Source organism: Pristis pectinata, chromosome 30 (genome assembly GCF_009764475.1).
Source record: "Pristis pectinata isolate sPriPec2 chromosome 30, sPriPec2.1.pri, whole genome shotgun sequence".
Taxonomy (NCBI): domain Eukaryota; kingdom Metazoa; phylum Chordata; class Chondrichthyes; order Rhinopristiformes; family Pristidae; genus Pristis; species Pristis pectinata.
In genome coordinates, this window is record NC_067434.1 from 7,241,873 (window position 1) to 7,260,981 (window position 19,109).

The 19,109-nt window shown below is 39.2% G+C and overlaps 1 protein-coding gene across 3 annotated transcripts in view; it reads left to right on the top strand.

Moving 5' to 3' along the window:
- The window catches only part of bmpr1aa (bone morphogenetic protein receptor, type IAa), a 201,535-nt gene that overhangs the window by 151,327 nt on the left and 31,099 nt on the right, over positions 1-19,109 (top strand). For all 3 annotated transcript variants that reach the window (XM_052041370.1, XM_052041371.1, XM_052041372.1), the window contains 2 exons: positions 6,338-6,476; positions 8,746-8,848. In XM_052041370.1, coding sequence (XP_051897330.1) covers positions 6,338-6,476; positions 8,746-8,848 — 242 coding nt within the window. The remainder of the gene's footprint in view (positions 1-6,337; positions 6,477-8,745; positions 8,849-19,109) is intronic.

Genomic DNA, 19,109 nt, shown 5'->3' on the forward strand with positions numbered 1-19,109 from the left:
ACATGCTTGCCTTCATCAGTTAAACTGTTAAGTATAAAAGCCAGGAAGTCATGTTGCAGCTGTATAAAACTTTGGTAAGGCCACATTTGCAGTATTGTATGCAATTCTGGTCACCACATTACAGGAAGGATGTGAAGGTTTTGGAGATGTTGCCTGGATTGGAGAATTTTAGCTATTCGGAGAGGTTGGACAAACTTGGATTGTTTTCTCTCGAGAGTCAGAAACCGAGGGACAGCCTGATAATAGTTATATAAAAATTATGAGAGGCATAGATAGGATAGATGATCGTTGTTTTTTTCTCAGGGTGTAAATGTCAAATACTACAGGGCAGAGCTTTATATAGAGCACGTGCAGCCAGATGGGATTAGTTTAAATTGGCACAGACATTGCAGGCCGAAGGGTGTGTTCTGTGGTCTCCTGTTTTATGTTCTAACTGATGACTACACTTAAAAGTACGTCATTGATTACATAATATTTTGTGTATTCTAAGGTCATGAAATACATACAAATAAGATAAGATATCTTTATTAGTCACATGTACATCAAAACACCCAGTGAAATGCATCTATGATGTTCCCATGCTCCTTTTAAGCTTTCATGGTTCTGTTTCCCACATTCACTTCAAAAATTACTGGGTTCACTGGAAAAATTGTGTGTTAGAGTATTCATAAATCCAATAGTCTACAATATCTGCTGATCCAGCACCAAAATCCCAAGCATGCCAGATTAACAGAGTTTTACTGTAGACTCAATAGAAATACCTTAACTAATCTCACGTCCCTACTCTGTTTACGAACATAAAAGGATTTGTTCATTGTAAAGACTTCTCTTAAGTAATAAAACACTTAGGTTATTAATGATGTTCGCATATTACATAATATTTGTTTACCATTTTGACAGATTCTTAATGTGTCACTGTCATAAATTAGTAGCAAATTAGACAGCGAATTTTACTAACACATCATCATGTGACCGATTCTCACACTTTCACAGCATCACTAATTGGAAAACCAGGCACTTTTTTCTTTAGCCCCAAAGAAGGAACAAGCAAAATAAGGTAAGTCCCATTATGAGTTTGGGATAGGCTGTGAAGAGGTGTAGAGTTTGCAAAGGAGTACAGGGAAATTAAGTAAGTGGCAAATAAAACATAATACAGAAGTGTGAAGTTATCCATCTTCTTAAAAGATGAGAGCATAAAAGAATGCTAATTTAGGGAATGTTGGTGCACACAAATCACAATGTTTCCAAGCAGATCAGAGTCATGCTAGCACAGAAGGTGGCTGTGCAATGCAGAAGAAAATTAGGAAACCAAATGGCATCTTATCCTTCATTACAAAGGGATTAGAGTAGAATAAGATATCTTTAAGACTGTATAATGATAGCTATGAAGAGAAATGGGATAAGCTGGGATTGTTTTCTTTGGAGCAGAGGAAACTGAAGGGATACTTGAAATGGATAAAATTATGAGGGGCCTGGAAAGAGTAAACAAAGAACACATTTCCTGTAGCAGAGGAGTCAAAACCTAGGGGGCATAGATTTAAAGTAATTGATAAAAAAGATTAGAGGAGAGACAAGGAAAACAAGTTCACCCAGAGGGTGATAGCGGTCTGCAACCCACTGCCTGAAAGGGTTGTAGAAATTCTCATCACATTAAGACCTGTTGCTGGAAGATGAGATTTGGCTGGGTCGTTTTTTTGACAGAAATGATGGGCCAAATGTCCTGCTTTGTTAATTTAAGGGAAGTCTTTTGGCCCAACAAGTTATTGCCAGCAATCACGTCAATGGCATTTGCTTTTTCCTTCCCCAAAGCCCTGCAAATGATTCTCTGTTATGCCTACACAATTCCCAAGTATCCATTTATTTTTTTCTCTGATTATTGTTTTTGTAATCTTCTTTACAACTTAAACTGGCTGGCTTGTAGTTGAGAGTATAACCTGACACTCCTTTTTAAACAGCTGCCATTTTCCAGACCTCTGGACACCCTCAGCCACCCCACCCACTGACCTTCCCATAATTAGGGAAGATTGGAAGATTATGATGTCCTTCTACAATCTGCACTCTCCCCTCTCCCTTACGAATCTTGGATGCATCCCATCTGAATCAGGTGACTTGTGTACTTTTAGCATGCCCAACCTTTTTAGAATCTTTTTATCAATTTTCATCCTAGCCATTATTTCTAATACTTCCTCTTTTATTGAGATTTTAGTAGTATTCTCCTTGCTAAAGACCAACATAAAAATACTCATTCCAGTTGAGCTTTTTCCCTTTATATATCGATAAGCTGATATCTGCCTTCCCTTTTACCAGCTTGTTTTCTTTTTCATTACCCCTCAACTTTTATTTTCATCCTAGTGTTCACTTTGTTTCCCTCCCTTTTCTTTTTGGAATCACAGTCCTCAAATACGAGATCTGTCATTTAGGCCTGTTGTGGTGTAAATTATCTTCCCTCAGAGGCACGTTACTGCTTGGAGTTCTCTACCAGAAGGGCTGTGAATTCTAGCATAATCCAGGTTTAGCTTGATGGGTTAGATAGTAAGTGAACCAAGAGACACGAACCTACTGTGGAAAAAGTTGAGTTAGAAGATCAGCCATGATCTCAAAAAATGCCAAGGAAATCTCCAAGAGTCAAATGACCCAATGTCTCCTATTTCTTTCCCTTACATTTGATACCATAGAATTTTCAGTATGAAGTGGCTTCGTTTCACGGTTCTAGATGCATAGTATAGCTTTAATTGGTACTGATCTCATCTTTCTAATTAGAACTTTGATATATACAGTTCTAAACTTGTGGCCACAAACAAAGATATAAATAACCAACCTTAACTTTCCAATAGTTCATTCATTTTAATGTTTTAATGTAAGAATTCTAGAAGATTTACCAGCAGTTTCAGAAATTTAAAAACAAACATCTGCTTGTGGATTAAAGGGATGCAGTAGTTAATAAAAAGAAGCTGAACATAAAGATGGTCACATTTTAGGTTAGGGAGCCATATAAAGAATTTTTCCTTACAATTTTGAAAAGACTTTAGAACTGCAGTTGAAAATAGGATCGATGTAATTTCTAAGCTGCTTGCATCCAATGGGGAAATTCAACTCCTGACTTTCTAGCGTGAATTATGCTAGCACTGAAGCCTTGCTCTGTGTTAAACTCCCCTAAATTAATAAACAATGGTCCAACACCCAGTATTTTCGTTCAGCATAATTATCTAGCTTGCTAGTCTTTTAAAGAAAAAGTTCTTAAAATGCTCAAACACCTAGCTTTTTCATATACCGTGGGCAGGCACGGTAGTGTAGCGGTTAGAGTAATGCATTACAGCGCCAGCAACCCGGGTTCAATTCCAGCCGCTGTCTGTAAGGAGTTTTATGTTCTCCCCGTGCCCGCAGAACACTACGCAAAAGATGCATTTCACTGTGTGTTTCGATGTACGTGCGACTAATAAAGATATTGTTTAAAGAGCTGTGTCAGATTGCATTTTTTGCCAGCCCTCTCCACAGCACTCTGCAGCTTCAGGCTTGCTCTACACTGCTCACACTTAGAATCAAGCATTCCTTACATCTTCAACTTTCTGCACTCAAAACTGACTTCCATTGGGAATTGATCTACACCTAACACTGTTCTTGTTAGATGTCGCATAGATGAATGTCAATGCATCTCATGAAGGCATGAAGGATATCACAGGCAACTGTTGAAAGTTTACAGATACTCATGCTCATAGCATTCCTGAGTAGCAACATTTTAATGACTAGACCAAGTCAGTCTTCACTGAGATCTGTCACCACATGTAACCTGAAATACACAAATAATAATGAAATACTGACTGTTTTGCCTTTGCAAGTCGAGGTCATGGCCACTCTCAGCTTCCTAGACTTGGGATCATTCCAAACTACTGCTGTTGATTACTGCCACATCTCACAGTTTATTGTTTGCTGTTTCTTTAGGGAGGACACTCAAACATAAAGAGAAGTTTGGGTAAACACCTTTGCCCACAGGAGCAGGCATAGGGATTTATTGACGTTGCAGCTCTATATTGCTGACATTCAAAGACTACACTTGCTTAGTATTATTCTTTGAGAGATCTCAATCACACCTCCTACCAGGAGAGCATGGCTAAGAGTGGTTGAGGGTCTCCAAGGCCCCTGCACAAAGAACAAGGTACTGTGTGTACTGTTCACTACCAGCCTATTTAGGTGCTGCTGAGTACTTGGGTTAATTTATTCCATCAATGCAGTATTCATCCTTGACTCAGTAGCATTCCCCAGGAGCTGCTTGGATTGTGTATGTATCCCTTTGCCAGTTGCATCCAAGGTTGCAGCTGCAAGGCTGAATGCCAGTAGCTGTGAGATCTTGCAATAGGTCAGTACAGTAACATGCTCTGGAACTGGCACAGTTTCACAGGGTTACATAGAGAAATACAACAGTGTTATTCTGGAGCCTTGTGGTTGAAGATCATGATCATTACAGGGTTAAAAAAAATTATTAGGTTTATACACAGCCCATTTTATTGCCATTAAGAAGTAGGCAAGAAACTTCTAGCGACAGCAAGTTCTGCTTTAGTGTGGCTGAAATCATTTTGATAGTTTTTTTTCACCTTTTTGAGTTATTTGATCTTTTTTTAAATCTATTCCCAGTTGATTAAGACCCTTATCAGACTTGTACTTTGTAGATAATAAAACCTTTCTTTGAGCCTCTGAGCAATGTTCCTGATTAATTGTATGCCTAATCAATTTCAGCAGCCAGTAGCAAATGATCACGGCTTTCAAGCTCCAGTATTCCTTTCCTATGAGAAAGCAACTAAATGCTGCTTAATGGCTCTTCATGGCACTGACATTAGTAACACCAAGGCAGTTAATGTACAATTGTCAGATCTTCCCATTCCAATATGGAAAATGATTAATTACCCACGAATTACTTCCTATTCTATTACTAATGGTGAAGTGGTTTAGTAGTTCATGTTGAAAGGCTTTTTTTTATTTCTGACAAATTAGACCATTTGCAGCAAAATTCTAATCTTTCATTGGACAAGACATTTTAAACCTGCAATTTAAAACCCTATAGGAAGTGATTGTTCCAGGATAGTTCCGATTTTAACAATGAAAGGAAGCAATTAGTTTGAGTTGCTCGTTCCAAGGCCTGCCTGTTAACGGTTGCTGAGAATATTCAGACTAATATGTGCAAATTTCCAACTACTTATAGTAATTTCCAGTACTTCAAAAAACATTGATATGTACCATTGAACTACATGTGTTTTATTATTGCAAATAAACTTGAGTTGGGTGTGTCTGGTGTGTAGATGTAACATTTTAAAAGCTTTGAATATTTGGAAGTGCTAGTCATTGAAATCTCAAATGTTTTTGACCCACATGATGTTTTTTTTTGTGTTTGGAACTTGGCAAAAGGATTGATATATTGTCACTTGGCCTGTTCTAGTATTTGTTCTCTGGATGATACCAGCATCATTTATTGCACATCCCTATTTGTCCCTGGAGCATCGAGGACATGGGGCTGAGACACACAGAACTATTTGCAGAGAAGGCAGATTCCAATTTTTCTAAATTAACAGTCAAACAACTTTTGAGGTTATTTTCGGTGTCAGCCCACAAATTATTGAATTCCATTTCCTAACAGATTTGAACTTATGGCCTCTGGATTGCTGGGCCCATTGCTACCAGGGGTTTGTTCAGTGAGTGGCAGTGACAAAGATATGGCCCAGATTTTGCTGGCAGCTCCACCAGGACTGCAGAAGTCCCAAATTTACTATCTAAGCTCTCCTGGCAACTTCCTGGCTGCCCTCTGTCACTGGACTCCAGGTGGGATCCAACAACTGTGCAGGAACTTAGAGATTGCCCAGCCTTAATGCAGCAGCAATCTGTCCTCAGATCCACAAGCCTACTCATTTGAGTGGGGAATGTCAAGTTGCTCAGAGGAAAGGTAAAAGGAAGGGAGGTTGTGCTTTTTCTTCATTATTTGTGTTTGATTTAATGTTTCTTAATTATTTAAAAGTGTTTTAAATGATTTAATTTAATTTTAATAGTTTAAAAATATGAAAGACATTCCAAAACATTGACAGCTTTGACAGATTCCAATTACGTCACTGGAGGTTCTGTTGCCACTCAGTTCCAGGGTTACGTTGCTTAGCTCTATTACCCTTCCAGATCTGGGGAAGCTTGAGTTCAAAGTAATGCAGAGTGTTGACAGAGGTCCTCATTTGGTAAAATCAAGGCCATTGAATCTATGCTATGGTGGCCAGTTTTATGAAGCATAAAATCTACGCTGATTGGTTTAAATTTCACAATATCACCATGCCTTAATAACAATTTCTATTTTTCATCTTTCAAGGTCAGAATCCTGACAACATGCTAATGGGAACGGGCATGAAGACAAACGGTGTTACAGTGGCACCTGAAGACGCAGAGCCAAGGCTTCATTGTTATTGTTCTGGTCACTGTGCAACAGAGGAAGGCAACAATACCTGCAAGTAAGTCACTTACTGTCAGTTGTGGAAGAAAAGTACACTGAACAGTTTCCATGGTGCAATAGCTATAAATTGTGTCAGTAAGATAGATGTAGTTAATATGAGTAAGTGTAAATGTGTACGTGCAATGCTACTCTTAGACTTTTCTCATTTTGTTATCGATGTTTAGCCAGAATAAATAAAAACACTAGTATCTCTCCATTAATTTATATGTAATTGGAACATATTTCCAGCTCTTGTTTGAAGAGCAGTGAAAATCTACATGATGTTAAGCAAGCAGTAAGTGGAGCAAATACACTGGAAGCTTGCAGATAAAATCCTGGCCATGCAATTTAATCATTGCTGTAGCTGTGGTCTGTGGTTCTCATGTCACAGCTCCTACTAACTTGAAAATGCATTCCTGTTACCTCACAAAGTCAGTAAGTTATTTTGAATGTTTCTGTTGTCACTTGTTAATTTTAGCCCCTATTGTGGCAGTATGATTTACAGTGCCCTTTCTTGTGGCAATAAATTTTATTGTAGTTATACAGATTAAAAATTATTACTTTGACTTGGAGCAGCTGCGAATTTAGTTTTAGATCTCTAATTTAGATCTCTATTTTTAGATCTCTGTTTGTGTCTTGGTAGTGTCTGCAGATTATGAAACAATATTCTATGTATAGTAGGCTATTTGGTAGACACGTTAGTAACCTTCTTTATGGTAACTGCAAGGTAAATTAGATGCTAACAGTGCTGCTATGAGTTTTAATTTCTTAGGTTTAGTCAAGAATATTGCAGAACAAAGGCTTTGCGTCCTGATTGCATATCTTCGTTCTACAACTCCTTAGTTTGACACATCCTGCTTCCATTATAATTTAGTAGCATATAAACTCTAGTCTTATTTTAGCCATTCCACCATTAGTAATGGAGTTTTCAACCAACAGTAGTTTTAAAATCTGAAATTATCCTGCTAAATTGTCCTCACCACATCTCTGCAGATAAGGATCAATTGAATTCAGCAAGGCCGCATGGAGGATTTTATTTCGGACAGTGTTGATTTCCCCCTCAAGAAATCTGATCTGAGATTACATCTGTTATAAATCAATATTAGTATTGGAAGGAAAGGAAGGAATGAGGAGAGAAATAGTAAAGTGAGGAAAGATGTGCAAAATTCACTCCTGTGGCAGAGAACGTTCCTGTTGTGACAGAAGCAGTAACACAGTCTCCCTTGTTGAACACTTTGAGCATTCATTGTAGCTGCATCATTATTGCAGAAATTCCTGAGCAGTCATTCACGAAGCAAATGTTATTCTTCCAAAGCATGAAGCAAGACTGTTAGAATTGAGGTTATCAGATCATATGTGGCATAGGTCACATCTCATTTAAAAGTAGTCTGTTACCATACTCATTTCAGGGATTTCTTCTGCTAAGCTTGACATTTAGAAGTTTTTGGCTTGGTCATCATGGAAATGACCAAGAACTATGCTTGGTTGAAGATCTGTTCAGGGTTAGTAAAATACAAGAGGGAGATACAAGAGACTGCAGATGTTTTGTGTCTCTGCTCAGCACTATCTAGCAGCTGCCTCCACCTTCACCCTTCCCTCTCTCTACCTTGTTCCATTTGCCTTTTTTTTCCTTGTCTGCTTCCATCAATCACTCACGTGCCTCTTTCTCCCATTCCACCATCCCCCTTCCTTACCTGGCCCCATCTGCCAGTCATTCTTCACCCTCCTCAGTCCACCAATCATCTACTGGTCCCTGTCTCAACCCCCCCCCCCCCCCCCCCCCCCCCCCCCCCCCGTATACTGGCTACCTTCCCTTTCCACTCTCAGTCCTGATGCAGGGTCTCAGCCCGAAATGTCAACATTCATTCCCCACCACCACCAAGATGCTGCTGGACCAGAAAAATACAAGAAATAGTTGTAACCTATCCTTCTGACCACTCCTTTGTTATGTACTCCTGCTGTTACTACCAAATCTGTTCCTTTATTTTCGTTAAGCTAAAAAAACTATAATATCTGTTGTTCTTGCCCTGCTTTTATCACCAGTCAGAATTAGGTAGGCTTCCTCATTGTAAGCTGTAACAAATTCCACTGCAAACCTATCTGTCTTCAAGACATTATCTGTCTTCAGCTGCTACAGGACATTGGACAAACAGATCACAAATTGTAGTTTAATAGTGGCTTATAGAATTCCTTTTGCACTGTTAATGCTTTGTATGTGGGGAACTTTGTAGCCACAGCTCATTCTGATCATTATCTCGTCATCTGACTGATTTGTTTTTATAATACAGAACAAATGGAAATTGTTTTGCCATCATTGAAGAGGATGAAAATGGAGAAGTTACCCTTGGCTCTGGCTGCATGAGGTTAGAAGGAGCAGATTTCCAGTGCAAGGTAAGAATGATGTTAGCCTATGACCTGACTACAGCATTGTATTACTAAATATGATACTTAGTCTGTATTTTTGATTCCAGTTTTACTTTCTTTCATGGATACCGTACTTTAGGGACTATGCATGATTGTACTGAATTAGCTTAAACTTAACACATGTCATTATTTAGTCCATTGTTCCCACACCTTGACATGTACTGATGACTACTGGATTGATCAATTGATTTGCTCTGTCATCTTATCAACATGGCCTCAAAATGCCAACATAGATTCAAACATTACTACAAGAAAATCTCAAGGACTGCACAAGGTAGCTTTTCTTAAATAGTGCCTCACAAATAACCTGTTGACTCCCAGCCAACAGGAGCTGCAGGGTATCCACTGTGTGTGCACTGGACTGAAGTCCATCATAATTGGTACCAGTGAGAGGCTTTCTCTACCAGGATTTGCCAGGGTTGCTTTGGAATGACAGAAGCTTTTTTAAAAAAATTTAAATTTTTTTAAAAAAAGATATTTCTATGGATATATAGGAAGTGTACATGCATAGCCCTTGTTAACACATTGGGAGGTGCAAGTGTGATCCTGTATGGCAAATAGGTTAAGAGCCACTATTTTCAAACGCATACCCATAATGTCCTTTCCTGTTAATACTGCCTCTTCTTAAATAAACACTTGATTCTGTGCAGGTGTAATTTATTTTAAAAGTGGATGAAAATTAAGATGCTAAACAAATGCTTGAATTTCCGACAAAGTCAAAATAATACATGTCATACCAAGGAAGATTCTTTTATATACTTCACTCAAGCTGGTTTCTGTAATGTCCTTTGATAACGTCCTGTACGAGTGTATTAAACAAAATTAGCTTAAGCTGTAATGGGGCAAATATATTAGTAATGTTACGGACTCAGTGAAAGTCCCTTTAAGATAGAGAGTGTGTGTGTATGTGTGTGTGGGGCGTGCTTACGTCAATAGAAGATAAAGGACGTAATGACGTGGTTGAAGAAGAAGAAGAAGAGAGAGAGAGAAGGGAGAGAGACATCAGCCTGCTTGTTTTCTCTATCGATGGATGAGAAACAATAACTGTGTTTGCCACTGAAATCCATGTATGGAAGTTGGAAGTAATCCGGTGGAGTTCACTTTGTTGCTGACCTGTAGAAGGAAACAGGTATTTGTGTGTGGACGACCACGGTTCGGATGCTTTTGGGGGTGAGGAAGTCACTACCGAGTAAACACTGAAGTGTCGTTTGGGTTTCATCGTGGAACATTTGGATTTCGTATGTACTCTCTCTATGTTTTTCTACATCTACATCTTATCTTCAGACAACGGTGGTTGTTGAAGAAGCCCTTGCTCATGTTTCACCTTATGGCTTGCGGAACTGAACTTTAAGAACCATTCCGGAACTGGGAGTTTTGGACTTTGTCACACACACACACACGAAGAGTTTAGGTTTGGGGTTAACGTTCGAGGTTTAACATTCTTGAATTCTAACATACTAACATTTTTACTTTTATTTTACGTATTATCATAAGTAGTGATTAATAAAATAGTTTTTAACACTGAATCATGCACAGTGTGTTTCTTTTGTTGCTGGTTTGTGACAAAATTGGGGGCTCGTCCGGGATAGTTCCCAAGGTTAACGAGTGTCGTCTGGGATTGTACCCCAGATTGACGAGATTTGTGCGAGATTCAATCCAAAGATTTTTGAGGGAGGTCTGATAAATTCTTTTTAATTGGCTTGTGTGTGTGGAAACCAGCAGCAATGGATATTAAGGCATTTTTGGAGTCACCAACCCAAAAGGGATTGGAGGTGGCGAAAAAGGATGATTTGATAAAGATTGCTACAAGGCTAAACCTTACAGAAGTAAAGCAGTCTATGAGAAAGGCAGATATTCAGAGATTGATAGCTGGCCATTATGTGGAAAAGAAGGTGTTTGAGAAGGAAGTGTTAAAACAGTTTCCTGGCAGTGAAATAGCAATTTCTGAGGCACAGGTGCAGCTGGCAAAGATAGAGGCTGAACGAGAGCAAACCCAGTTAAAGATAGAAGCTGAACGAGAGCAAACCCAGTTAAAGATAGAAGCTGAACGAGAACAAACCCAGTTAAAGATAGAGGCCGAGCGAGAGAAATTAGAGGCCGAACAAAAGAAATTAGAGGCCGAACAAAAGCTAACTCAGATGAAGATAGAGGCTGATCTAGCAATGAAGCAGATGGAGCTGGATAACGAGGAGAAAAAGAGGCAGCATGAGTTACAAATGAAGCGTAGGAGTTCGGAATCTGATTCTGATGATGGTTTTTCAGCCAGCAGGGAGGTTCGATTAGTCCCTCCTTTTGAAGAAGATCAGGTTGATCAGTATTTCCAACATTTTGAAAAGGTTGCTGTGAGTTCAAACTGGCCAAGGAAAGGATGGGCTCTTATGGTACAGAGTGTGATTAAAGGTAAAGCTCAAAAAGCTTATTCTGCTTTGTCTGTTGAGGATGCAGCTGATTATACCAAGGTAAAACAAGCTATATTGAAGGCCTATGAATTGGTCCCTGAGGCTTATAGACAAAAATTCAGAGACTTGAGGAAATCTGCAGATCAGACTTATATGGAATTTGCCAATGGAAAGAGAATATGTTTTGAACGATGGTGCCTGGCTAAAAATGTAGATGGGGATTACGATAAATTGACAGAATTGATACTGGTGGAAGACTTTAAAAGATGTGTTCCAGCTGAATTAACAACATATTTAAATGAAAAGGCAGTGGAAACTTTACAAGAAACTGCTAGGTTGGCAGATGATTATGCTTTAACCCATAAATCCAAATGGGGACAACCTAAAACCTTTCAAAAGAGTTACAAAGACAATCCAGGTAAACCAGAGATTAAATTGGGAGGTAATCAAAAAGGAAAAGATGAAAAGAAGCCAGGGCTGGAGAAACCTGTTGAGCGTACTTGTTATTACTGTAGGAAACCTGGCCACGTGATATCTAATTGTGCCCTTTTGAAGAAAAAGAAGGAAGCTGGGCCCAATGCTTGCTTTCAGGCAATTAAAAATCAAAAAGGTTTAGGAGATGCTGTTAAAGATCAGTCCTTGCAAGAGGGAAAAGCGGAAAAGTTGGAGGAGGTGAGAAAAGAATTCCGTTCGTATGTATCAGAGGGTTTTGTTTCACTGAATGATGAGTCACCCCAGGTGCCAGTGAAAATTCTTAGAGATACTGGGGCTAGTCAATCTCTCTTGCTGGACAGTGTTTTAAATTTTGGTGAAGAAAGTGACACTGGTGAAGTAAATCTAGTACGAGGCGTTACAGGTGAGACCATGTCTGTCCCTTTTCACAGGGTGATTTTAAAGTCAAAGTTCGTAGAAGGACCAGTCGAGATAGGGATAAGACCTAGTTTGCCAGTGGAAGGAGTTTCTTTGTTATTGGGAAATGACCTTGCAAATGGAGAAAGTGATCCTGTGGTACGGTTAACAACCAAACCAAGGATTGATGAGTCTGAGAATGATACAGATGTTTACCCATCATGTGCGGTGACTCGAGCTAGAGCTAGAGAATTAGCCAAGACAGACAGTCCGATGCAGTCTGATGTGGTTCCTTGTGACAGTCCTAAACAGGAAGAAAATTTTGATGCCTTATCTGAGACTTTTCTGTCTTCACTGGAGGATCAACATCCTTACAGTGAGCCTGAATTTAAAGATTTGTCTTTGTCGAGGAAGGATTTTATGGTGGAACAGACAAAGGACCCTGAGTTGACAGAATTGAAAGAAAAAAGCTCTCTCATGTGAGGAGATTGAAAAGGTGCCAACTGGATACTATGTCAAAAATGGAGTGTTAATGAGGAAATGGAGACCTCCTCATGTTCCTGTTACTGAGGACTGGGAAGTTATTCATCAGGTTGTTGTTTCAAAAGTTTATAGGGATGAGATTTTAAACCTGGCCCATAGTATGCCTTTGGGTGGTCATTTTGGTGTGAATAAAACTGTAGGGAAGATCTTGAAACAATTCTATTGGCCTGGTTTGAGAAAAGATGTGGTGATGTTTTGTCGAACCTGCCACACATGTCAGATGGTAGGTAAACCAAATCAAAAACCCCCTGTGGCTCCTTTGAAACCAATTCCTGCTTTTGGGGAGCCCTTTTCGAAGGTGATTGTGGACTGTGTTGGCCCCTTACCAAAGTCTAAGACTGGAAATCAGTATTTGTTAACCATCATGTGTGCCACTTCTAGATTTCCAGAGGCAATACCCCTTAGAAATATTAAGGCCAAGACGGTGTCAAAGGCTCTTGTAAAATTTTTTACCTTGTTTGGTTTGCCAAAAGAAATCCAATCTGATCAAGGTAGTAATTTTATGTCAAAAATTTTTCAACAAATAGTCTATGAGCTGGGAGCAAAGCAGATTGTATCATCTGCATATCACCCAGAATCTCAAGGAGCTCTGGAGAGATTTCATTCTACTCTCAAAAATATGCTGAAGACTTATTGCTTTGAAAACACCAAGGATTGGGACGAAGGTATCCATTTACTTTTGTTTGCCGTTAGAGAATCGATCCAGGAGTCAATCGGATTTAGTCCGTTTGAGCTTGTGTTTGGACATAGGGTGAGAGGACCTTTGGAGTTGTTAAGAGAGCAATGGGTTAATGAGGAAGTTCACTTGAGTCTGTTGGACTATGTCCAAAAATTTAAAACTCGGTTGGAGAGAGTCTGCCAGCTAGCAAGAGAGAATCTGAAAACAAGCCAGATAAGAATGAAGACATATTTTGATAGACGTGCTCGGCCTAGGACATTCGCAGTGGGGCAAAAGGTGTTGGTATTTTTCCCTAGCCAAAATAATCCCTTGCAAGCTCGTTTTTCTGGACCCTATGTTATTGAATCTCGAGTGACTGATCTAACATATATAATCAAAACACCAGATAAACGCAAGAAAACACAACTCTGTCATGTAAACATGCTAAAACCTTATTATGAGAGGGATTCAGTTGTGGCCTTGGTGGATGGTGTAAAGGTTGTTTCTAGAATGCCTGATGTTGATGTTGAGGAAGGCCAATTTAGACCAAATATTGTTCCATCGAAACTAAAAAACCAAAATATCCTGGAGAACCTTGAAACGAAGTTGGACCATTTACAAGTTTCACAAAAACAACAGATGAGAGAATTAATTTTAAAATTTAAAAATCTGTTCCCAGATGTTCCAAACAGAACATCGATAATTACCCATGATGTTGATGTTGGGGATGCAAAACCAATCAAACAACACCCATATCGAATGAATGTGGAAAAAAGTAAACTTGTTGATCAGGAAATCAAATACATGTTGGAAAATGATATTATTAGACATTCTACTTCAAATTGGAGTTCGCCCTGTGTTATTGTACCTAAACCTGATGGAACTGTTAGATTTTGCACAGATTACAGGAAAGTGAATGCTGTAACAAAGTCAGATGCTTACCCTATTCCTAGGGTGGATGATTGCATAGACAGAGTGGGAAAGGCAAAATTTCTTACAAAGATTGACCTATTAAAAGGGTACTGGTGTGTTCCATTAACAGATAGAGGAAGGGAAATTTCAGCCTTTGTAACCCCTTCTGGATTGTATGAATACAATTCATACAAGGGAAGGAGTAAAGAAGAAGGGAGTAAAGTTTGTTTGGACAGATTCTTGTCAAGAAGCATTTGAGAAGCTGAAAGCCATTTTATGCTACCATCCTGTGCTCAGAACACCTGACTTTGAAAAGCCATTTTCATTAGCAGTAGATGCCAGTGATGAAGCTGCAGGAGCTGTGTTGTTGCAGAAGGGTGACCTTGATGATATTGACCATCCTGTAGCTTACTTTTCAAAGAAATTTAATGAGCATCAAAAGAATTATTCCACCATAGAGAAAGAATTACTGTCGCTTGTTTTAGCCTTGCAACATTTCAGTGTATATGTTTGCACCGCTCAGAAACCATTGACTGTGTATACAGATCATAACCCATTGGTGTTTCTGAGCCGAGTCAAAAACAAGAACAGAAGGCTGTTAAACTGGAGTTTAATTTTGCAAGAGTTTGATCTCATGATAACTCACATTAAAGGCAAAGATAATGTGATTGCTGATTGTCTTTCTCGATGTTAAATGGGAAACATGTATCTGTACTAATCTGATAGTCTGTAGTTGTGTAGCATGATAATTATTAACATTATTAACTATGCGCGGTTAAAATTTTCTTGGGAAAATTTTTTTTTTAGGTGGGAGGTGTTACGGACTCAGTGAAAGTCCCTTTAAGATAGAGAGTGTGTGTGTATGTGTGTGTGGGGCGTGCTTACGTCAATAGAAGATAAAGGACGTAATGACGTGGTTGAAGAAGAAGAAGAAGAGAGAGAGAGAAGGGAGAGAGACATCAGCCTGCTTGTTTTCTCTATCGATGGATGAGAAACAATAACTGTGTTTGCCACTGAAATCCATGTATGGAAGTTGGAAGTAATCCGGTGGAGTTCACTTTGTTGCTGACCTGTAGAAGGAAACAGGTATTTGTGTGTGGACGACCACGGTTCGGATGCTTTTCGGGGTGAGGAAGTCACTACCGAGTAAACACTGAAGTGTCGTTTGGGTTTCATCGTGGAACATTTGGATTTCGTATGTACTCTCTCTATGTTTTTCTACATCTACATCTTATCTTCAGACAACGGTGGTTGTTGAAGAAGCCCTTGCTCATGTTTCACCTTATGGCTTGCGGAACTGAACTTTAAGAACCATTCCGGAACTGGGAGTTTTGGACTTTGTCACACACACACACACGAAGAGTTTAGGTTTGGGGTTAACGTTCGAGGTTTAACATTCTTGAATTCTAACATACTAACATTTTTACTTTTATTTTACGTATTATCATAAGTAGTGATTAATAAAATAGTTTTTAACACTGAATCATGCACAGTGTGTTTCTTTTGTTGCTGGTTTGTGACAGTAAGGACTGAGGATTAGTTAATGAACAGAAAATAGAAAGGAGAAATGAGTGGGTCATTTTTAAGTTGGCAGGATATGACTAGTGGGCAGTTGCAGGCTTCATTACTGGGTCCCACTGTTCATTATCTATATCGTTGATTTGGATGAAGAGATCGGGTGTAATATATCCATATTTTCTGACATAACTTTGAGGAGGATCCAGAGAAGCTTCAGTGGATATAGACAGGTTAAGTGAATGAGTGTGGACGTGGCAAGTAGAACATAATGTGGAAATAACTGGGGTCAACTACTCCATTAGAAGAAAGATGGAGGATTTTTAAATGGTGAGAGGTTGAAAGGTATTAGGATTTAGAGGGACTAGGGTGTCCTTGTATCTAAAATCACTGAAAGTTAATGAAAATGAATAAACTGCAAATCTGAACAGAAAACAAAAGTGCAGGTCAGGGTTTGTCTGTGAGGAAATTATTAAGTTAGTTTTTAATCTTGAGTTGAGAAAAATGAGAGGCAATCTTGTTGAAATGTACAAAGTTCTCAGAGAATTTGACAAGGTAGCCAGTGGGTGATGGTTCCCCTGACGGGTGTCTAGAACCATGAGTCACAGTCACTAAATAAAGAGCCAGTCAGGACTGAGATGAGAAGAAATTTCTTCACAGAAATCTTCTGTATTCTCTATCCAAAAGGGCTGTGGAAGTATATATTCAAGAAAGATCAGTAGATTTTTAGATATCAAGGGATATGAGAGAGTGTAGGAAGGTGCCAGTAAGGTAAGAGATCGGCTGCGATCCTGTGGCATTCTCCTGCTTCTGTTTAGAAATGGAAACATAGAACAGTTCAGCACAGAAACGGGCCCTTCGGCCCACCATGTCTGCACCGACCATAAGTCTAAACTAAACCATTACCATCCTGCCTGCATGAGTCTCTCTACTCATCCCTCCGTTCCCTGGCTGTTCATGATTCAGTCCAAATGCCTCTTAAACTTTTCTATCATATCTTCTTGCACCACCTGGCAGTGTGTTCCAGGCACCTACCACTGTGTTAAAAAAAAAGCCTTGCCTTGCAAATCCCTCTTAAATTTTCTCCCTCTCACCTTAAAGCTATGCCTTCCAGTACTTGACATTTCTATCCTGGGAAAAAGGCACTGACTGTCTATCCTATCTATGCCTCATTATTTTATATACTTCTATCAAGTCACCTCTCAGCCTCTGATGCTGCAGAGAAAACAAGCCAAGTTTGTCCAGCCTCTCCTTATAGCTACTCTCCTCTTCAGTCAACATCCTGGTGAACCTCTACTGCACATGCTCCAAAGACTCCACACCCTTCCTATAGTGTGGTGACCAGAATGTCACACAATACTCCAAATGTGACCAAATCAAAGTTTTGTACAACTGCACCATGACTTCCCAACTTCTATACTCCATGTCTTGACGAATGAAGGCAGGCATGCCGTGCACTTTCTTTTGCACCCGAACCACTTGTGTTGCTGCTTTCAGGGAGCTGAGGACCTACACCCCAAGATCCCTTCATGTACTCTTGTATTTGTCCTCCCAAAATGCAACACCTCCCACTTGTCTGGATTAAGCTCCATCTGCCATTTTTCTGTCCAGCTGTCATTTTTTGGGTTCCTGTGTGCTTTTGGTATAGCATTTACGTAATCTATTCCAGTGGATTATAGTTTAATGAAAAAATCTTTTGCCTCTGCATCTGCTTTATAACTTTGTTGTGGAAATGATAATCTAAACTTCATTTTTCAATAGGATGGGGTAAAATGCACAATCTGAAAGGGTATTTTGCACAAGGTGCATAGGATATAAATAATAATTGAAAAGGATCCCAAAAAGTAGGGCTCTGCATATTTTGTATTATCTTTGAAATAAATACTGTAATGGGACTACTTAAAAGAATCTCTGGTATTACTGTCATTTCTAAAATATTTCCCCATCACATATTTCACAATTCACTTTTATTTCTGTACAAATCAACCACACAAATTTGAGTGTTATGTTACACACTCAATGCATCTGAGAATCATAAAATTATGAACATTCCCAGCATTTTGTTTTTATTTCATAAAACACTGATTTACATAATTCGAGTCTTACTCGGGTTGTAACTTCAGCATCTATTTCTCTCTTATCCTATAGTGTATACTGTTGCTTATGCAGTTGTATAATGTTGTACGTTATGTTTTGTATACTGAGTAGAAAATTGCCGATTATTCTTGTGTTATTAGGCCTTGCACTTCGTGACAGGTTTGACGGAGTGCAGTATTGGAGGCACTGCCATTCTAAAATAAGATCCCATCTGCCTGCTTAAGTAAAGAACCCATGGCATTGTTTGCTAAGAGCAAGGGAGTTAAAAGGGCAGCACAGCTCATGGAGCTGCTGCCTCTCAGCTCTGCTGACCTGGGTTCAATACTGACCCCTGGTGTTGTCTGTGTGAAATTAGCATTTTCTCCCTGTGGCTGCATGGGTTTTCTCCCACATCTTGAAATACAGATTGGTGGGTTTAATTGGCCATGGCACATTGCCTCTAGTGTGTAGGTGAGTAATGGAATCTGTGGGGAGAATAAAATGGAATTTAGTGTCAGATTAATATAAATGGATGCTTGATGGGCAGTGCAGATTCAGTGGGCTGCAGGGCATGTTTCTGTGCTGGATGTTTTTGACTCTAGGTCCCCAGATGACAACTTATCTCTGTCAGCATCACCAAAACACACTAATTGTTTATTTCAATTGCTGTTCGAAGGATCGGAAATTGAATGTTGTGTTTTCCTGCATAATCACAGTAACTTTAATTGATAATTCTTTGTCACAATATAAATCCTAAATTCTTTCTGCCACCACATTGTTTCTTCAGCTGGTGCTAATCCTATTTTACTTTGTGCTGGGTCTAAATATAACCATTTTCATTTGCATCTGTATATTTGTGTAGTAGATTGTCTTTGCATTGAATGTGTGGCATCTCCTCAGTTCCATGAAAATGGTTAAAATTTTTATTTTGCCTGTCTAGCAAGTAATTTTAAGAATACTTAAATTCTTCTATCTCTGTCTCCTGTAAGTTTACAATAGCATCACTCATTGGTTTTCTGAAGAGCTCTCTCTCCCAAAGTTTGAGCCAACCAAGAGAATTGCACATTCTCATTCTACACAACTGCACTACAGTCAAACAATGAGCCTAAGATGGCAAAGGCAGCAGTTACTGCCAGCACTTGTTGCCTTGCTCGGGCTACTTTGGAAGGCAGATAAGAGTCAACCACATTGTTTTGGATGTGAAGTCACATAAATGGCAGACCAAGTAAAGATTGCAGATTTTCTCCCAGAAGTATATTAGTAAAACTTATAGGTC